The sequence below is a fragment of the Accipiter gentilis genome, chromosome 6, assembly GCF_929443795.1.
Source record: "Accipiter gentilis chromosome 6, bAccGen1.1, whole genome shotgun sequence".
NCBI lineage: Eukaryota > Metazoa > Chordata > Aves > Accipitriformes > Accipitridae > Astur > Astur gentilis.
Genome location: NC_064885.1, coordinates 25,155,627 through 25,175,191, shown reverse-complemented (window position 1 = coordinate 25,175,191; position 19,565 = coordinate 25,155,627). Strand labels below are relative to the sequence as shown.

The 19,565-nt window shown below is 41.4% G+C and overlaps 1 protein-coding gene across 7 annotated transcripts in view; it reads right to left on the bottom strand.

Moving 5' to 3' along the window:
- The window catches only part of NYAP2 (neuronal tyrosine-phosphorylated phosphoinositide-3-kinase adaptor 2), a 148,994-nt gene that overhangs the window by 19,389 nt on the left and 110,040 nt on the right, over positions 1-19,565 (bottom strand). For all 7 annotated transcript variants that reach the window (XM_049802829.1, XM_049802830.1, XM_049802831.1 and 4 more), the window contains 2 exons: positions 18,336-18,548; positions 9,563-9,666 (listed from right to left, as the gene is read on the bottom strand). In XM_049802829.1, the coding sequence (XP_049658786.1) occupies positions 9,563-9,666; positions 18,336-18,548 (317 nt within the window). The remainder of the gene's footprint in view (positions 1-9,562; positions 9,667-18,335; positions 18,549-19,565) is intronic.

Below are 19,565 nucleotides of genomic sequence, written 5' to 3'. Positions count from 1 at the left end.
GCTCCCTCTCGTGGGCATGGGCCTCTGCTGCACTTTAGAAAGGCACAAAAGCGTACTCGGAAACCCAAACTCTCACAGATTTTTAGCGGTGCAAACTCACCAGAAAGCTGTGTGACACACTGCAGGACCCAGCTCACGCCCTGGCACTTCTTTCTAGGTGGTGGCAGTCAGTGTGATGACTCATCCCTGACTCCTGTGACCATTCAGCCCGAACAAGAAGGCGAAATCCTATGGCTCTGGATGATTCAGATTTTCAAATACACTCAGGCCACACGCTGGCCAAATCCAGACATCATCTCGAGGTAAAAGTTGGCCCATGTCCCAACAATGAAGTGCTTGTGCCAGGCGCTTCTCTCTGTAACCCACCGTGGGTTCTTCCATGCCTGTCCATCCTCCCAGGCAGGACCCAGAGGAGTTTTCTCCTCCTCGCTATTTGCAAAACCAGCATCCACAAAATTCAGTCTACATTCATTTTTGCCTACACAGACACTAAAGACTTCTCCACTGGAGGAGCAGGACTTATCCATGAGAGGACTATTTGAGAAAGAGACATCATTTGTAAAATGTTCCTAGTAAAATTTACCTGGTTTTCTGGTTTCAGACATTCAAATGCATTTCCTTGTATTAGTGGCACATAAAACTAATTGAAATCACTGTCAAAGATACAGCAGATTGCACCCCAAGTAGTTTTTGCACTTTATAATTCCACATAAACCGAAGCTTAAGCAATTTCTGACAGTCACATACCAATCTACTCCCATCTGCAACTGCTTACTTTCTCGTCTATTACACTGAACTTACTAATCTTTGGGGTAAGGACAGTCTTTGTTCTACACACATTGTCTACCAACATGGGCACCTTTTTTAGGACTATGAGTCTTAGACACCACCGCAAACGTTACTGTGGTAGATCCTACTGGCCAACATTAATCAGGTTTTGGATCCAATGACTATCCCAAGCCTTATTAAAGGTGATGGTTAAACATAAGGAGTAATTAAGTCCCTTTAAGGGAATAGCTTCACAGGCAAAAATAGAAGCTACCATCCAAAGCAATAAATAGTGTATACAAAGTCCAGACCAAAACCCCATGGGACTCTGATTACAGAGCGAGAGGCATGGGACTGTTCCCACACTGTGGACATACATTTTGAATGAAGAAAAAGATCAAGTATCAAAAAGAAACAATCATAATCTTGGCTCCAGGAGCACAGCGACAGAGATCTCGGAGGCATTGCACTGGCTGAAGGGAACACTTGGCATTTACACACAGGGAGAAGAAGAAAACAATTGCCACCATCCCATGAATTGTTTCATATGTTTTGCTATTCTACAGCCAAAGTACACAATAGACTTTCAAAACTTTTGAAAATTAGAGGAAAAAAGAGAGACAGAGAAAGTAATACCAGAGTGGCAATTAGCACAGTAGTTAGATATTCTTTTTGAATAGGAATTCAGGACTGCAACTCCCCTGAGATCTTTAACCAGCAGCCCAGGGGAATCTTTTTTCACTTTGGCCCAGAGAGCAAGTATGACAGAAGTTGGTTCTTCCATTGCAAATCCTTCTGTATTACTAGAACCACAAAAGCAGAATCACTAGAGTTTGATGCTAGTTTCAGATTGTGATTTGTCAAGGAGTGCATCTAGGAAAGTTTTACAGTACTGAGCGATGACATGGGTTTATGCTATGTAGCAGATACAAATTCTCTTACAAGCACGTTTGTTACCATTTTCCTAGTATTCAAACTGGATGGGATGAAAGAGTACTTCAGTCTACAGAGTTCTCCATCTGCCTGCAATGACTGCATTTCTTTCATATAATGGAAGTTAAAATAAGACTGCTGTGATCAGATACGGAACAGTGGATCTTGATTTATAGGTGCTCATTTTTCAGCAGCAGAATTCATTAAAGGCAGCAGTCAGGAACCCAGCCCTGTTACGATGCCTGACAACTGCAGGGTGTTTACTGACTGCTTTGAACTCTTGTACGCTATTGCTGGGGAAAATGGCAACTTTAAGCTGAGAATAACAGAAGAGCACAGATGCTTTGTTTATGCTCACAGAGTAGCATACAGCCCATCATATGCTTTCAGATGCACATTTGCCAACTAAAGCATGATAATGTCAATTCATTGGGGAAGTACTTTGTCTAGGCACCTTGAAAAATAATTATAGCCATAATAGTAAGAATTTACCCTTCTTGCATTCATTAATTACAGGGTGAACACAATGCTTACAAGGCATACAAGGATATAATATGCTTTGTATACACAACTAAGGCTAGAGACATTAAGAGCTGGGCTTGTGATACTTAGTTGGCCCAGTGCAGAGTATTCATGAACTTAGGCATGAGACACTACTGAAGAGTACTCAGTACTAGTCAAAATTCAACTCTAAAGTATTTCTCTAAAGTTTTGCAAATTTCTTACAATGAGCTTATACCGCATTTCAACTACAGGGTATTGCTCTACGAATGCATGTGGAGAGCAGCTAAATATATATGTCAGCTTTTTCTTTTGTCATATTTCCCTTCCATCATTCTTTTCTTTTAACGTGGAGCTAGAGCACGAAATTAAATAATGGTTGCCCTGAAGATAAGGTTTCACATCAGTTTTAACGCTAGATTTTTTTTTTTTTCATGGTAAAATGCGCATATTTTAATTTCGTTTCAGTTGGCACCTAAATATTGAGTCTTAAACAAAACGTTATCTAAGCTGTTGCGTGGAAGAATTGGGGATTTAACAGGTGAGGCTGGTGCAAGCCTCCTCCCTCCCTCCCTAATGGCAGCTGATGTGGTGCAAGGCTGTGCATGGTGCTGGGACGGCAGCCAGCGAGAGTGCAGCCACCCTTCTGCAGGCACGCAAGTGCCCGCAAGGAACATGGCTTACAACGACTTCTGCACAAGGTTCCTGCAATTATTCGGTGCAACACTGACGATTCCAGCCAGCAGGGAAAGAAAAACCCCCAACACATCGAAGTCACACTTCTTAAAGTAAATAACTTATCTCCTAGAAAATTCGGGTGAAGTTGCTGTAAGATCTGAACAGGCTTCACCTCTCCCTACGCTGCGCAGGGCTTCGCCACTGGCAGCGCCAAGCAGGAGCCCCGCAGGCCGGGCAGAAGGGCAGCGCCCTCGCTGCCGGGGAAACCCTCCCGGCCCAGCCCGCTCCTCTCCGCTCCCCTCCGCTCCGCTCCGCCCCGCTCCCCCGCAGCCCCAGCCGCGCCGGCCGGCACGGACACTCTCCGGCGGGCGCAGCGCGGGAGGCGGCCGCCAGGCGGCGCCGTGGGCTCGCCGAGCGAGGCCGGGCTGCGGGCGCGGCCTCCTGCGCGGCGCGGCGCGGCGGGCGGGCCGCGTGGGCCTGGGCCCGGCCTCCCTCTGGAGAGAGCGCTGTGACCCGCCTGCCCGCAGCCACGAAGTGGCACAAACCGCGGGCAGCCCCCGTTTTTCACGCAGAACCGAGGCAGCTCCCCCCGCCTCGGCCCACTCCCGCCGGCCTGCGGGGCGGCTGCTGGGCCGCCGAAACGGCAGCGCTGCCCCAGGCGGGCACCCTGCTTCGTGTTCCCGGCTCCGGGGAAAAAAAAAAGCTTTTCCTAATCCCTTTGGATTTTCCAAACTGTTCATTTTGAACAGTTGTTAAAGTGCATTTTCGTCCAGGACTTCTCCGGCACAGACCCAAACAACAAAGAAGGTATTTTCTCATGTTCTTGCGGAACGTAAAAAAGTGCACGTTATACCTCTCTCAGGCCTACTGGGAGTAAATTCGACGACGAACCCCCTTCCGGCTGCATTTTTAATGTGGAAAGATCTGCTTTCTACCTCCCCAGCTATGTTAATACATTAGAAAACTATGCTGGAAACCCCCTGGTCTCTCGCTTGCAGGACTCCGCAAAGCTTCTGTTTCCCTCTCCTTAAGACAGCTCCCTTAGGGAGGTCCAACACCACAACCAAGAGCCAACCCACCCACCCCAACACCACTTCAGGTCACTGCTTTCCCCCGGGGCACTGCTAGCGAGTCGGACTACGAAGCCGAAGCCCGGCGGGAGGGAAGATGCCAAAAGCACGCCGTTTCAAAGGTTAACTGTAGGTAGGACCCAGCAGTATCATCCATATAGCTTCTTCCTAACGCTCAGCACCTGTGGCTTAAGTCTGAAAAGGTATCAATGTCTATTACCTAGCAGTGGAAATTTTAATGACTGTTATCTGTTCATGGGTAAACGTCCAGGAGCCTCTAATGCACACAGAGCAGGAATGATCCCAGCTAGCTTTCCACAACCAACAGAGGTGCTTAAATTAGGAGGATAAATTACCAGGTTATCCAAGGTGACAGACATGCAGCTCTGCATGGTCACTGAGGGTTTAGCTAAGTGAATCCCTTCTGCAGGCACCTCTCTTCATATACCCCATGTGGAACCCATATTATACCCCTGATTTAGACATCTCAGGGGTAGGACAGATCTCAGCTGAAGAGTACACTCGGTCCTTCTACAAGTCTGTTTTATTATTTAGCTACCTAAATACGAATTTAAGGAGTCAACCTGTATGTAAAATTCTTGCCTATCAAAGATACATACTCAAATAAACTATTGATGGATTCACTTCAATTGGTGCAAGACAATAATTACATGGCCAAGTCCATTCTGTTCTTTGGGAGGCCTTTCCCCTTTCCTATATTATATTCAGATAAATCATAAAATAAGTTAAAGCTCTCCTCAGGAGAGCTTTTGTAAGGTAATGGTTAGTTTGTCCGTCATGTGGGCCTTCTGTGTCGTGTTCACTGATGTGGTAGTATGGGGGAAGAAAAATGCCATGTCAGCTTGCTGGGGGCTCAGCCAGATACCAGGCAAGTAATGAAATGAGCTGCATTTTTTTGTTAAAAATAAGCCACAAAAAGTTTCTGTGTTGATTCTGATATATTTTCTAGCTTTTTCTTCATTTCTTCAATGCAAGTTGAAACTCCTTAATTCAGAGCTGTCCATGTATCTTCATTCCCTCCTCTGAGTTATTCCTTCTAATCTCAGCATGGCTTCTGGATTTTTACTTTGATCATCACTGTAAAGTTTAAATCTTCTCTCCTTGGTTAAATTGGAGCTAGATATCACTGCCTGGTCCTCCCCACAAGAAGACACCAGACCTTAAGAGGCATGCAAACCTTCAGAATTAAGATAGCGCACCTCGAGGAGGCAACAGTAAAGGACAGTGCTGTCGGCCTGCTGGAAAGCAAGTAACTAACAGGCAGCATGAAGAGAGGCTGCACATTTGCAGATGAGGTACACAGTTTTGTGGAAATCTGTCTGAAGACAGGCTCTTCTTTGCAGAAAAGCTGAAATACCACATTGTAACTATCAGGAGTTTTGTTTTCAAAGGGTGTACTTTCCTTCAGATTGTGGATCTTCCTTATAAACATGCACTGCTGTGCTGCTATGCAGCTTAATACACGTGATTTCCAATAGCTGTCTACATCTTAATGAAAACAAACTTCACCTTGCAAAAATCATTTGCAGCAAAAAATCTAGAGATGGTTATATTGGCTCCTTTTTCTTAAAATGGAAACCAGTGGTTTTCTGGTGTGCTGACGACTGTTTTGGAGAAGCCTGGCAGTGACCTAGAGATGATTTTACGTCCATTAAAAATATGGTTGTGAGATGCTCTGCTCTCCAGGAGAGGGACGTCCACAGTGCATGTTGCTTGAAATGTTTTCTTCTTTTGTGACAGACATGCTCACTGCACATGTATCCTGTATGCAACAGGGATTTTTGAGTCCATCAATAGAGTGTAATCCTTTGTTACCCTGAGGTGAAGACGTGGAGAATGATAGGATGCAGGGTTACATCACTATATCACAGTATTACCTGTGACTCCAAATCCTGCTTGCTTTACTCAAGTGAACAATTTTGTTCACTGTGGGGGTCCCCTGATACGACTGAGCATTTACCACTGCAGGGTGAAACATCTGACCATGCCTGCTACAGAAGTCTCAGGCACCAGCACAGAGGCTCTAGCAATATGGGTGATGAGTTATTTATTGGGGCATCCTTGGACCATGTTTATTCTACTTTATAAACCTCACATGGTGGTTAACTTCTGCTGTTCTCTGTCCACTTGGATGGCTACAGCAACTGGTACTTGTTTTCATTTCCATATAAAGGCCACTATTTCAGACTTTCACTATTTCTAATTTTATTAACACATTTCTTATCTCTAAGCTATAACTTACTGAACATTTTCCATTCTTTGAAAGCTCTCTGCTAACATAGGAGAACCTTTACAAGGCATTGCATTTTGTGATATCTAGAACACTTCTCTGGTACTTACACTCCTCTCTTTCAGGATATTTATATTAAGGTATGTATTTAGGAAATATAGCTATATGCCACTTCTGTAGCTCAAATATATTCCATGCTTCTGCCATATTACAGTTCCAAGCTCTCCACTTGACTTCCTCTGCTACTTCTTTAATTTCTTAAACTTTGTCCTTATGCAATCAATAACTTCAGTTCCAAGATAAACTTATGTTTATCTTTCAGTTTAAATTGAGTCAATTCACAACTTCATTCAAGGTTAATTCCTGCAACCAGCTCTTTCAAAATGTCCTCACCGTTTACCAGAACTAAGTACAGAAAGGCATGCTCACTACCTGGTTCAGCGTGTTGGTAACTGCTGGCTGACTCTACACTACAGAATTTTAAAGTAAAATTTATCAGAGACCAGCCACATAATTCAGCTCTACTTATAAGCAATTTCTTTTTACTTATAAATGATCACTATAATGCTTACCACCAATACACCATAAATATATTCGTGAATATTAACTGGTTAATCCTCACAATTCCTACACCAATAAACAAACAAGAAAATAAGGCATGGGGAGTTAAATGTCAATAGTTACACAATTAGCCAATATTTGATTGGGATTATAATTTACGTTTCCTTAGATCAGACCTATTGTTAATTACTAAGCATCGTCAGCACTTACTTGAATGATTCTGTATTAAAAACAATGTGCCTTAAGAGCTCAGCTGCAAACCTGATTTTTTCCCCCCAAGTTAATCATTTTGAAAAACATCAGTTTGGGATCTGTGAAGATTTGAGAAAAGTGATTAACAGTAATCTGCCCTTTCCCAGATCTTGTATCCCTGTATGAATGTTAGCTGTGCCCATCTCATCAATGAAGAGGTGGATAACAGGATGCATCCTCTTAATCTTCTGGAAAGTCTAGCTGCTGATTATGATGTGGTTAAGGAAACCAGTATCAACACAATCAATAGCCACAGCACACAAAACCCAATACCCTGTACACCACAATCTGTCAGATTCAGAATGGGCTAACAACCTAGCCATTTCCAAACACATTTCACCTGTCAGAGATTATTTGCACATTAAGATAGAATAGGTGTATAAAGAACACAATCAAAGTAATGTTTGTCTCTACCATGGAGATAAGACGACTTTTGTCATTCTGCTGGAATCAGGGTCAAATCCACACCTTTTAAAAAATTATGCCATCATAATAAATGACAACTTAATAGATGGACAGTTAGAGATTGACAGCTTGAAGGGGAGACTTATGGGGAGAGAAAGCTTTTACCAGTTTTTCTTCTTTTTCATGAAGCCATGTCCATACTATACATTATTCAATTAACAGGATCACCCTCTACAGTCACTTGAAAATTCCTCTTATCATCTTTGTTCCTTTCTTCTGTATGAAGTGAGGTGGATCTTTCCTCCACAGTTTCAGTGAACCCTGGCTGTAACTTCTAAGAGGCTCATTATCTCTTCTATCATATCAGCTTCTGCTTTCAAGGCTTATTGTTTAGTTCTTAATATAAACTGAGAGACTAAAATCCCTTCAAAACACCCAAGGTGCCTTTGCCACTGAGTAACCAGCAAAGCATCATGTCTGCTGTGAGACCCATTTAATCAAAAATCATATACTACATGAACACTGGGACACTCAAAACCTTTGGAAGTACAATTACCCTAATTTCTTTCTTAGATGAAGGAACACTTGATGTGATATTTAAATGGGCTGTCATTTTGAATCTCCATTATGGATTTGATTTTCTTATATAAAATATGCTTTAGAAATGCGCAAGGTTCTGTTAGGCATTGTGTCCAGCAGGGCTCAGAAATAATACAATAGCATCAGCTTTGCAGGTTAAAGAATTTTAAACTGCATGGACTAGGCTACCCAAATGTAACCTTCCTAACAAGTAGTTGGCTGTCTGGATTGAGTAAATCAACCTTACTCTTCTTAGTCACCACTTTTGTCAAGACTTTCTAGAAGCAGCTCACGAAGCTACAAACAACTTAAATACATGATTATTGGAAAGCAGTCCTCAGGGAGTTTTCCACTCAAATCTCATTGAAATTCCATAGGATTATGGGGACTAATTCCCTGAAAGCCAATCAAAGATTCACCATCTAAATAAGGGTGTTTGTGTGTGTGCATACATATATGTATGTGCACATATATACATACATGTTTATGTCTCTTTGTGCATATATACACCCAGACACATACACAGTGATGTGTAGGCTCATACACATACACACAAGTGATACAACACTGGAGTGCTTTGAGCTTGACAGAAGGCATTCACATTATGTTTAAGTGAAACCTCTTCTTTCAATTGCTACTCTCAGAGTTAGTTCTGTCAAACTAATAATACAGGTCTGCGCAGCAAAATGATGCGATATCAGTATTAGCATATAAAATAAAGGTAAGTATAGGTTTCCCGTGTCTTTATTTCTTTTCCATTTTCTCACTATTGGAGAAATTTGCCAAACCCAAACACTTTCATTTCTTTCTCAAGGGTCTATGTGGCATTTTTCGTTTTGGTGAGGACAAAAAAAAGTATCTCTGTTTAAGATACATGGAGACTTCACCTCTTTGATTTGGTTTTTGATTCCTAACAATATACAATAAATAATAACTACAGTGGACTATTTAATAGTCCTGTTAGCATTACATGGCCTATAGTTGAAGAGAGTCTAGCTGCTTTAACTAAACAAAATAACTTGCTGTAAGAGCAGTTTTCAGGACAGCAATAAATCACAGCATAATACAATCATGCGTTAAGCTCAAAACAAATGTGAGACTGGCACAAATATTAAAGTACAACTGGGCAGAAGTCAGGTATGTACAAGTCATTGACAAACATTGGTGCAAGTGCTTTAGACAAGAGATTTAAAAGAAATTTACATAAAAACATAGATTAAATTTATCAAAGTTTGATAAATTTTAAAGACAGTAAAAAAGTACAGAAAACATGAAAAAAATAAAAAACCCAGCCAATTCATACAGTACAGTTTTACTACATTTATATTACAGAATGAAGACAGAAGAGGGTACAAGGAATTAAGAGCAAAGAAAATTCTACTGGCTGTGGTCAGTGGAATTTCATTGCCAATGAGAGATGTGCACACACAGATGCACGCACACGCACAGAAAATAAAGGCAAAAAACAAAAAAATAATTTACTGTAACAAATGACAGACAGAGGTGAGAAACATTTGGCATGTTGCAGCACATGAAGTCATTCACGATTGGCTAACGATGGTACCTGGCTTGGCTGAAGATCACTGGCTTGCCTGAGCGGAGTAACGGATGGAGGAGGCACACCTGATGTTGACGCAGACCGACCTAATCTGCAACTTGCTTTAGGCTCTGCAGAGGAATAGAGAAGAAAATAACAGCAGTGAACAGGACGTGGGTTACTGCTGCAGTAAACTGTAACATAGTGGACCACGGATTCCTTTGAAATGGAGACTCTGGGCTTGGTTTCCACTTGAAGTCTTGGACATTTGGCTGAATCATGAAAAGAAGTTGAGATCAGAAGAAGGGGGATTAAGACAGAACCCACCCCATGTCCTGGCCTCTTTCCTCTCCTCTAGCATCGCTGAAGCTGAAGTGTAGAGCATAAAACAGCAGACAGACAGGAAGCATATAAAGGAAACCACCTTGATGCCCCCCACCCCCCAGCCCCTTTTTCTACTCCTCATAAAATACAGCAGTGATTAAAGGAGTTACAGCTGTGTCTGGTTTCATCTCCATCACAGAGCTGAGGGAGATAGTAGCCCAAAGACGGATTGTGCTGAGGGAAAGCCTGAAATGCCAAAAAATGAAGGAGGGAATGTATGAAAGTGGTGAGGATACTGTCACGCTTGGGAACTTGGAATGACGCCAAAAATACTTGGAAATCTGATGTTAATAGCAATGAATTGAGAGACAGAAAGTAGGAAGAAAGGAGACAAATCACAACATCAAGAGTAGCAAAGTCTGAAGTCAGTTCACCAGAATCAAGGCCATTACAGAAGTAGAGGTTGCCTTGAAAGAAAGCTCTATTCCAGAGAAGAACTGCACAGAAATTAGTTACTTCATTTTCCTTCTGCTGTTGTACATGGAGGCATTTCTCAGAAGGCTCGGCATTGATTTCCAGTGCAGGTTACTACTGTTAACATGCCGACAGGAAGGTGACCGTGCAGCTCAGGAGTCCTGGATGAAGGTTTTTGTGTCTCAGCCATGTTGACACCAGTCAACACCCCATATCTAGTGTAGCAGAAACTGTCTTTTCCTGAGATTCTGCCCAAGAAAAATATTTGTCCCTGTATTTCCTGTTTATGACTGAGGAAACATCTCTCAACCCATGTCTTTTAGCTCAGATGAATGTGTTCATTCTCCTCATGTTTTATAAGCCTTCCTCCCAACCCTCCACCTATCTTTTCTATTTAGTGGGCAAACACTGAGACCAAGGACATTTGCACTCAGCAGACACACTTTGTACAATAATAGACTCTCAATTTTAGCATTGATAGTACTGCTTTACCATGAATAACAAGTAATTACAATAATATCATGCCTCCTTACAATGGGTTTAAAGATTTCCTTCAATTTGATCTCACATTTTCAAGAAGAGGGGAAGGACCTATGCCTCATGCAATCCTGGTTTAGCAAGTTTGCCTTTGGAGCACAAGTTTTCTCACATATCTTTCACCTGTGTCACTCTGAAGTGTATTTTCTCATGCCTTATTTACACTGCTGCTTTGTCTGTGTTTGTTTTATACTAATACCTCTATTTCCTACGTGCATCTCTAGTATCATCACTAGCCACTGGTTGGGCCATTGTTTGAAAGGAATAATATGTCCATCACTAGCATGTCCTTAAGGTCACTTGGCACATCTTGGAAACTTGAAGACAGTTGGCACATTACGCCACCTACCAGCAACATGCTGAAATGTGTTCTTTCAATCTCATGCTTTTTCATTGTCACTTTAAATGCTTATTTTCCTCGGATGTTTCAGAATTCAATAGGGTATGGAGAAGAGCTATCCACTTAAGCTGGAGCACTCAGGCCAATGAAAGCATCTGTATGGGTGAATATTCATCAGCTAAATATTAATAGGTTGGTTAACATCCAGCTGGCTGAGCAGCAAAAATATTTATGCTGTTTGACGAATGCATTATTCAATTCACTCATTCCTAGTCAGTCTGTAAACATACCACGAGTCAACATGGCAATAAGCATGCAGAAAGGAGCAGACTGATCTCCCCCATAACATTGCATTTTGTACATAATCTGTTGTTTTGCTTTTTTTGGACTTGGGTAGTGATTCTGAAGGTTTGATTAGATTTGGTTTTGTTCTGATTTCACACTGTCTGGGTGCCAGATTTCTGACTGTTTCTTTCAGTAATATAGATATAATAATGGATCTCATGTCTGTTCCCTCCTGGAATTTTGCTGGGGTTTCAGAGAGGACAAGAATTGGGGTTTTTTTGGTTGTTTTTCCCCTACTGCTAAATAGAGACTGTTTTTGCTGTGACACGCAGAATCAGACACCCAGTATGTAAAAAACTCCAAGGCACTGTCTGCCATTGCTTCTGAATATTTTTCTTTGCTTTGGGAAAGCAGAGGGAAGTGTCATAATTTCCAATTTGGATATAAGTGCAGCAAGAGATTACCATTTCCTTGCCAAAGAGAATTCTTTCATCTGGCATCAAAGAAATAAAACCTATCACACACAGATGAAGTATTAGTTCCTTTATCTCCCTGTAATATATGTTACAATATTAACGGAAACTATTGCAACTTCCATGGTGATCCTCACCAAAAGAGGTTTCAGAGATCGCTCCGTCAAGCTTTTTTTAAAGTTCAGGAAGTTGGGTTATGCACTGGAAGGGAAATGTTTGGATTTTTAATAGCCATTCCATTGGTCTTAGTGGGAATATTTTTAGACCAAAGAAATACTCTATTCTACTGTAATTAGTGCTCTAAGTAACATCTTCTCACTGCACACTACTGTGGGGGAAAAAATATCCATAAATGGTCTGTTGCATAAGTGATGCCCAACTCACTGCTCTCTATTCTGCAGCATGTTATTTTTCAGCTGTGGACAGCTTATTCACTGTACTGAGGCTAACTGGATTTTGATCACTTCAAAATAATAATGATCACTTCAAATAATAACTTCTGCTTTGGGCTATCTAAAAAGTAGTAAGAAGTCTTCTTGCATAATTATGTCCACCGTCCAGTCACTTTCAGTATCTTTACCTCTTGGTTTTCATGTTTTAAAGGCCTGCATATTGATACCAATTCTGGTTCTGGAATGAAAATCGGGTTTCCAATTTACTGCTGAGAGTCTTGAAGGAAGAACAATTTCTGCCAGCAAATCTCAGGGACACTTTCTATTGTTTAATTCATGTTTATCTCATGTGGACAGTATTGAGACAGCTCAGTATTAACATCTGAAATGAGTGAGTAGTCTTGAGACTTCTTGAGAAGTCCCCTTTGTGACAGTAATTCATGGTGTGGAGCAGAGTTTTATCAGCCAGCCTGATAAGCACATAGGGAAGGCCCTGTAGATATCTGTCCGCCAAGGAGGACCCATTTGCTCAGGGTCCATGATAACGCAAGCTAAAATACATCTAGCTCCATACTGATGAAGTTAGTGTGGCACCCCATCTCTGCGCTGTGCTTCACTTCACTGTGCGGGTGGATCCTCTGGTTCTAAATCAAACCTGCCAGAAAGAGGGTTCCAGAGACTTCACTCCAAACCCAAGACCCTCTCTGCATCCACAGCTAGGGGCCTTCTGACACTGCCGTAAGCCACTCAAGTGCTGACAAGGGCTAGGAGCCTACTGCCAAGCTGGGGAATTCATAGGCATATGTCTAAGTGCTTTACTGGACTGGAGCCAGGGTATGCAGTGCACTTGAGTAGCCGTTAGAGATGCCTGTTGCAATCAATGGGCAGCATGAGGTTTGAATTCAGCAGATTGTTCAGGGTAGCTAGAGAGCTGCACAACATACTTAGTTATGTTATGCACAAAAGTGTTCCTAAGATTCAGTTGCTATATTTAACTGATGAAGCTTTCTTTGGTGGTATTATTTTGCACAGCTTCAAATGGCACATCACTCACACTGTGCCGTATTACGAAAAACGCACCACTTACTAAAGTGCCTGAACTACCTCCAGGAGCCAGGCGCAGATGCAGTGTAATGCTAGTAGGGGATGGCAGATCAGCTGTGTCTCAGTCCCCTGTTATGTCACCCACAGCAGCCACAACACTCCCAACAATGCTAGTGGTTGGTACCACAGCCACCTCAGCACGAAGTAAACCTACACATGTAGTCAGCTGCAATGGGACCGGCATTACTGGACTCTCAGGTTTAAGCTGAGTCCTGACAATGCCAGTAGGATTACCTATGGACGTGAGCAAGCAGACAGCCCTAAAGGACAGCATTAAGGATGAGAATTTTAGGATAGACTATCCAACACAGAAGTACAGGCTTTCTAATCACAAATAGGATTGCCTTAAAATTGTGTACTTAATTGTGTATTTAAGCACTCACATAAATGACCTGTTTTCCAAAAGTGCAAGTGCTGTCACTCATAACTAAAGATGTAGAGGCTTGGCTGGCTGCATGTGGGGGAGGGGGTGTTGCTGGATTTTCCTCACTAAAGCACAGTCCTGAAATGCGACAAGATTTTATGGAAATATTTTTGATCAGTTTTATACCAATGTGCTATGGTTTTCTATATTCTCCAGAAATACAACAGCTCTGCATGATTTTTATTTTTGGATCTTAACGGGAAGAATTCTCTTATTCATCCAAGGAAGGCTTCATTCTGCCTATCCTAATCTTAATTCAAAAAAATACTCTGGCTGTCACTTACATTGGAGAAGCTTCTTATCCTGTCACAGTCTCTTCTTTGCACATGAAGAAAGAAATATTGCTTATTTGCTACAGCTGCCATGAAGCACGTTTTGAATTAAACAAGGTGATGTGACAGGCAGAGAATAATCACATGCAAAAAAAAAAAAAAAAAAGAAGAAAAAGAAAACATGCATGGAAAAAGATTCACACCTATTATCATCATACTGACCTGGCCACGCTGGTCTCCTAAAGAGATGAGTAAGCTGAAACATAACTTGAAATTATGAAACCTTGAGGTGGAATAAACTATATAGCATTCTGTCACTTTAAAAAAAAAAAAGAAGTATTTAGGACTTCACCTGCAAAAGCCACTTACTGCTGAAATAGCACAGCAGCATGTCAAATTGAACTGTTTTAACAAAGGGAGCACTGAACCTGTAGAGCTCAGTGTTATGAGATATCCATAGGTTAAAAGCTTAGCAGGTCTCAAAACCAAGTCAGGTAATAAGAAAAACCATGTCTGTATTAGATGGGGTATGTTTTAAATTAAGATTTATTCTGAACTGTCATGTCTCAGGTCTATGTCGATGACTGAGGCAATGAGGTAAGGAATAATCATGTCCTACTGGCAGTGTTTTTTCCTTAAAATTTCTTGCTATTTTTCTCTGAAGCTTCTGGCATGGGCTACTGTCAGTCTTGGGGCTCTGGGTAAAAAGAACAATTGTGCATTGTTCCAAATAGCTGTAACGCCACTGCTGCAGACAACAGCGTGCACTTCTACAGTTAGGCTCTGTGACTGTGTGACCCTACACCCTGGACATGACACACCTGTCTCATGATGCACTGGCTTGATGCCCTTGGTGTATAGCTCCCAGTACTACTCATTTTACTTTAGGTGACAGGTGCTGCTAGGGGAGAACTTGTGTGCAGAAAACATGGATGACCAGTGTAGGCAAGGTCTGGAAGCGTCGCATCCTGGGCTGGATGTCCTTGGGCAGGCTGCCCAGTAACATATACCTGCAGCATTAAGTTGCCTTCACTTGGAGAATCCTTGAGGATTTAGTGGCACAGTGATACTCTGATACTGCCTGTGAGGAGGAAGTTTAGGGGTTGATGGGAGTACTCAGTCGTTTTTGAGTGAAGCAGCCGTAGCTAGTGAGAATGGTACTTTGCTGCTACTCCCTTCTTTTACCAATAAATGTGTCTTGTACCTTGGGCTTTGCAGGCTTTTGCTCCATTCCCAAAGAGCTTGAACTTAACTATTCATTACTTCTGCAAATCCACAAAGCTAGGCAGTAATTCTACTGAAGGGTGGGCATTTACTCCCTTCCTGATTATCTACAATGTTTTCAGCTAGAATACTAATGGACTGGCTGACTGACAAGTTGATGGTGATTCAAAACCGGGACACAAGAGTATGAGATTTAAAAGGCAGTGCACTGCCTGTCTCTAGCAGCAGGTGGCAATGCAAAATGCTTCATGGTTGCAGTTAGCAAAAAAAGCAGCAACATTCCAGAAAATACTCTTCGAAGCTCCTGGAGTGAAGTTATCACAGCCTTCTGTTTCACTGATCTCGTTTGGCTGTTCACTACAATTGCACTCACTTTCCTAAATGCCAGCATGTCCCCGAACCACTTACACTGCTTTCCATAAGAAACAATAGGATGCCAAGAAACAGAAAGTGGCCTTGACAAATTATGTGACAGATGAGAGAACAATCAGGCATTAGAGACAGTGATATCCATGTGCACCTGACAGACCAGGCTCATTTGAACAAAATGACCAGAAAGCTCAAGATTCTGCTTGGAGATGGTTCATTCCCCCTCTGATCTTACTAGCAGGTGCAGAGAGAGAGAACCCACAAAAAATCAGTACTCTCACTCAGATATTCACTCATACCACTCCAGTGCCTAGTTATTCTGTGCCTCAGCAGAGCTGCCTATGGAGCACACATGAGAAGTCATTTTACATCCTTTCTGTTTTACAGCAGATCAAATCAACCCCATTTTCTTCAAGTTATTCCAACACTGCCCTAATAAATCCCTGTACCAGTGTGAACTAGGAGGTAGGCAGCAAACTGGTGTTTCAAGGACATGTCTGCACAATAAAAGTCACCTTTTTTCTCTTATCTATGATGTTGGAAAGAGAGCAACAGCAACAACGATGGTACTGGGGACTGCCCTGATTTTATTTGGTCCTGTGGTAAATCTAAGTTCTAAATTCCTAGCACAGAACTACTTTATCTCCTTGACTCCAGAAAGCATTTGTGTCCATACAGATGTATTAAATCTCTCTTCTTGCATTCTGTTACAGTTCTAATTTAATTGCAAAGAGTGAAGTGTTACAGTTCATATACAAGTTCATTGAGAAGAACTGTGTACAGCATTTTGAATGTGATGCCCCACCGATTAAAGGTAAAACATGTTGCTCAGGCAACAGCTAGACACACAAGGGAAAAAATATTCATGCCAGATGAGAGGCAATATTCATCAAATGAAATGTCACAAAAACTGCAGGGAAAGAAAAATCATCAGCAGCTCTCAGATTTTAATCATAAAAAAGGAGTCAAATTTCAGCCAATAAAATATTTCCATAATTTTTCTTTGACAGTCCTAGCTATTTAAGACAAAGTCACGGTTAACGAAATCAAGGCATGATTCAACAACTATTACAGTTTGCTGATGCCAAATGAAGATTGAGGCCAACATGTTTTGTCTGCTTATGGAGATCAACCAACTCTCTGAAATAAAACTAATGCAGGAAGGTTGGACAGAAGTGCTATATTTTGCTAAGAACTTAGTCTTTAATTTTTGTTTCCCTTCCATTCTGGTCTGTACTGTCATCTTGCAGAACTGAAAAGATTGGTACACACCTTTAGTCTAATTATCAGATGTCCTGATACTTTGATGTGGTACCTTTGTACCCATCCTTCATTAGCACAGAAGATGCTCTAATACACTGGGAAGAGAATTTTTGAAAAAGCTATGAGCTCATCTGGAAAATTCCTACCTACCAGGATTCCTTGTGAGAACAGACAAGTAAGCAAAAGGCAGTAACACCCAAATAACCTGTGCTAGTCATGAGATTTGCAGAAAAGGCACTTTTGCTGCCCCAGGAAGGACTATTTTGGGGGTCTGTAGCAAGAAAAGCTGGACTACACAATTGCTGCAAATGATATGTCACATCAGCAAAGCCTATTCAAGTTATATACTGAGTTTCAGGTGCTATTTCCAGCAATGCAGGGAAAATGTGAGTCCCATTATCACACAGGGAAGCAAGGCCCTGAGTGAGGGGAGAGCATCTCTGCTAGCTCAGCACTGTAAAGACTCATCTCTGCCACTGACTGCCCAGCAGATCTCTTGTGCAGGAATAATTTCATGTTTGAGTAGCTCATTCATGGTCTTATGCTTACTGAACATTGACCATGAGGCTCCAGTACTATGTATGCCAACTGTTTTTAAAGTAGATATTTTTTACAATCCAACCAATAAGCAGTGGAGTTACTCTTTTAAGAGAACTGTCAAATCTAAAAAAGTAACAATGCTGTGCTTATACCAGAGCTATACATATCTGTTTATAGATGTCCATTCATGTATCAGTTCTGTTTGTCTTAGTCAATTTATAAACAAAGCTGCACTATTTTTCATGGTTTATGGCAATTCACTATTTTATATATATAAAATCTGATTAATAAAATGGACAGGTATGAATTTGAGACTTCTGAAATCCATAGTCACTCTTCTAGAAATTTATGTACAAGTATAAAGCAAAGACTGTCTGTGTCCGGTCACTGTGCTTATCAATAAGACAGCCTTGTTCCTGCACGGTGTGTTTTTGTTACTGTATGTGATATCTGAATTTATGAACTTCTCTCTGAGCTGCCATCCTGGGGGTGTTTTTGCCATAGTGTACCTTTTCAATGTCAAGTGGAATTCCTTACTTCTTTTAAAACAGATGAACGGCATGTTTACATGCTTGTATTACCTGCCACCATCCCAAATCCTGTTCCAGTACAGAGTACAAGCAGACAGCACAATGCTCATTAGTGCAGCAGTGAATAGGCAGGGCAGATTCTCGAAGATATTTGGAAGTCTAAAGAATCCATATGCTTACCTACATCTGTGTATCCTTCAGCTCACAAGGAGATTCATGAGATCTTCCCTGCTCTGCTACTTGACATACCTGAGCTGTTGTTTCCAGCCAACATGGTTGGACTGACAGAGGATCTCCCCAGCCTGCTGGACACCACAGGTGGGCCTGGCGTTCCATCCCATTCCTGAGCTTTCCCTGGCTCCCTGGAGGAAGCTGTCCCATGATGGACTCCCCTGTCTTTGTTTTCCAGCTTTGGTAGTGGTTCAGTGCTGTGACTTCTGATCTTCAGCTCATCCAGTGGTTCTACAAAATACGCAAGTGCACATTTCGTTACAGAGCATCTGCTAACTACCCACATCATATAACAACCTTTTGCTCAGTATTCCATATATACCAATCATAAATCTTTTAAGGGCAATTTATATCACAATTTTACCATCTAGGCCTGAACGCTATCGTTTATGTAGGTTTCAATATACTTTTTAACTATAAAAGAATATACAATGCAGCAGATGGATAAAATGTAACTTTTCTGTTACAACTTTTATATGCCAGGAGAATATTTTTGAAAATGGTTTCCTAACAAATTATGGTTTTATTAACAATTTATGGAAATACTTGAATTCTTTTCAGCTGTCATTTCATTGGGAACAAGTTCTTCTTTGGGCCCTTTCTAAGGAAGCTCTTTCCTAAGGCAATATTGTGCAAGCAACATATCTGTACTCCTCATAACCTCTAATAAAAAGCACACAATCCACAAAACTGTCCAGTGTTAATATTTTGGGTGTGCCTAGCACCATAACCTAGGGAATAAAATTTCACTTGGCTGGAAAATCCTTGGAGTCAGAAAATTACTTTCTGTTTTCAACACCATGAGTCAATATAAGGAGGAGAAATTCAAAAAAACAATTGAATGATTTTTCAAGTGAGTAGTGATGTCTGCTTTCTTCATGGCTAGTGATTTTCTGTTCTTTTCCTGAGACCCTCATTTCTTCTCTTGCAGGTTGAGCAATGCATGCAGAAACAATTCATTCCTGACCTTTTCCATCTGTGGCTGTAAAAAACTCATATGAAAAACTAGATACAGAAGAAACATTAGATTGCTTTTAGTTGTAACAGCTAATTACTGTGCCAGTCAGTTATTCAAAGCTTGCTGAACTGTTTGCCTCCTTTTAGGAAAAAAAAAAAAAAAAAAAAATCACTCTGAGTTTGGAATTTGACACCTCATATTTAAGCCCAAAGACATCCTTACATGATACTCAGTTCTAGTCATTCAGATTTATAAATCAAACTCCTGATGTACCTTAATTTCTGTAACTA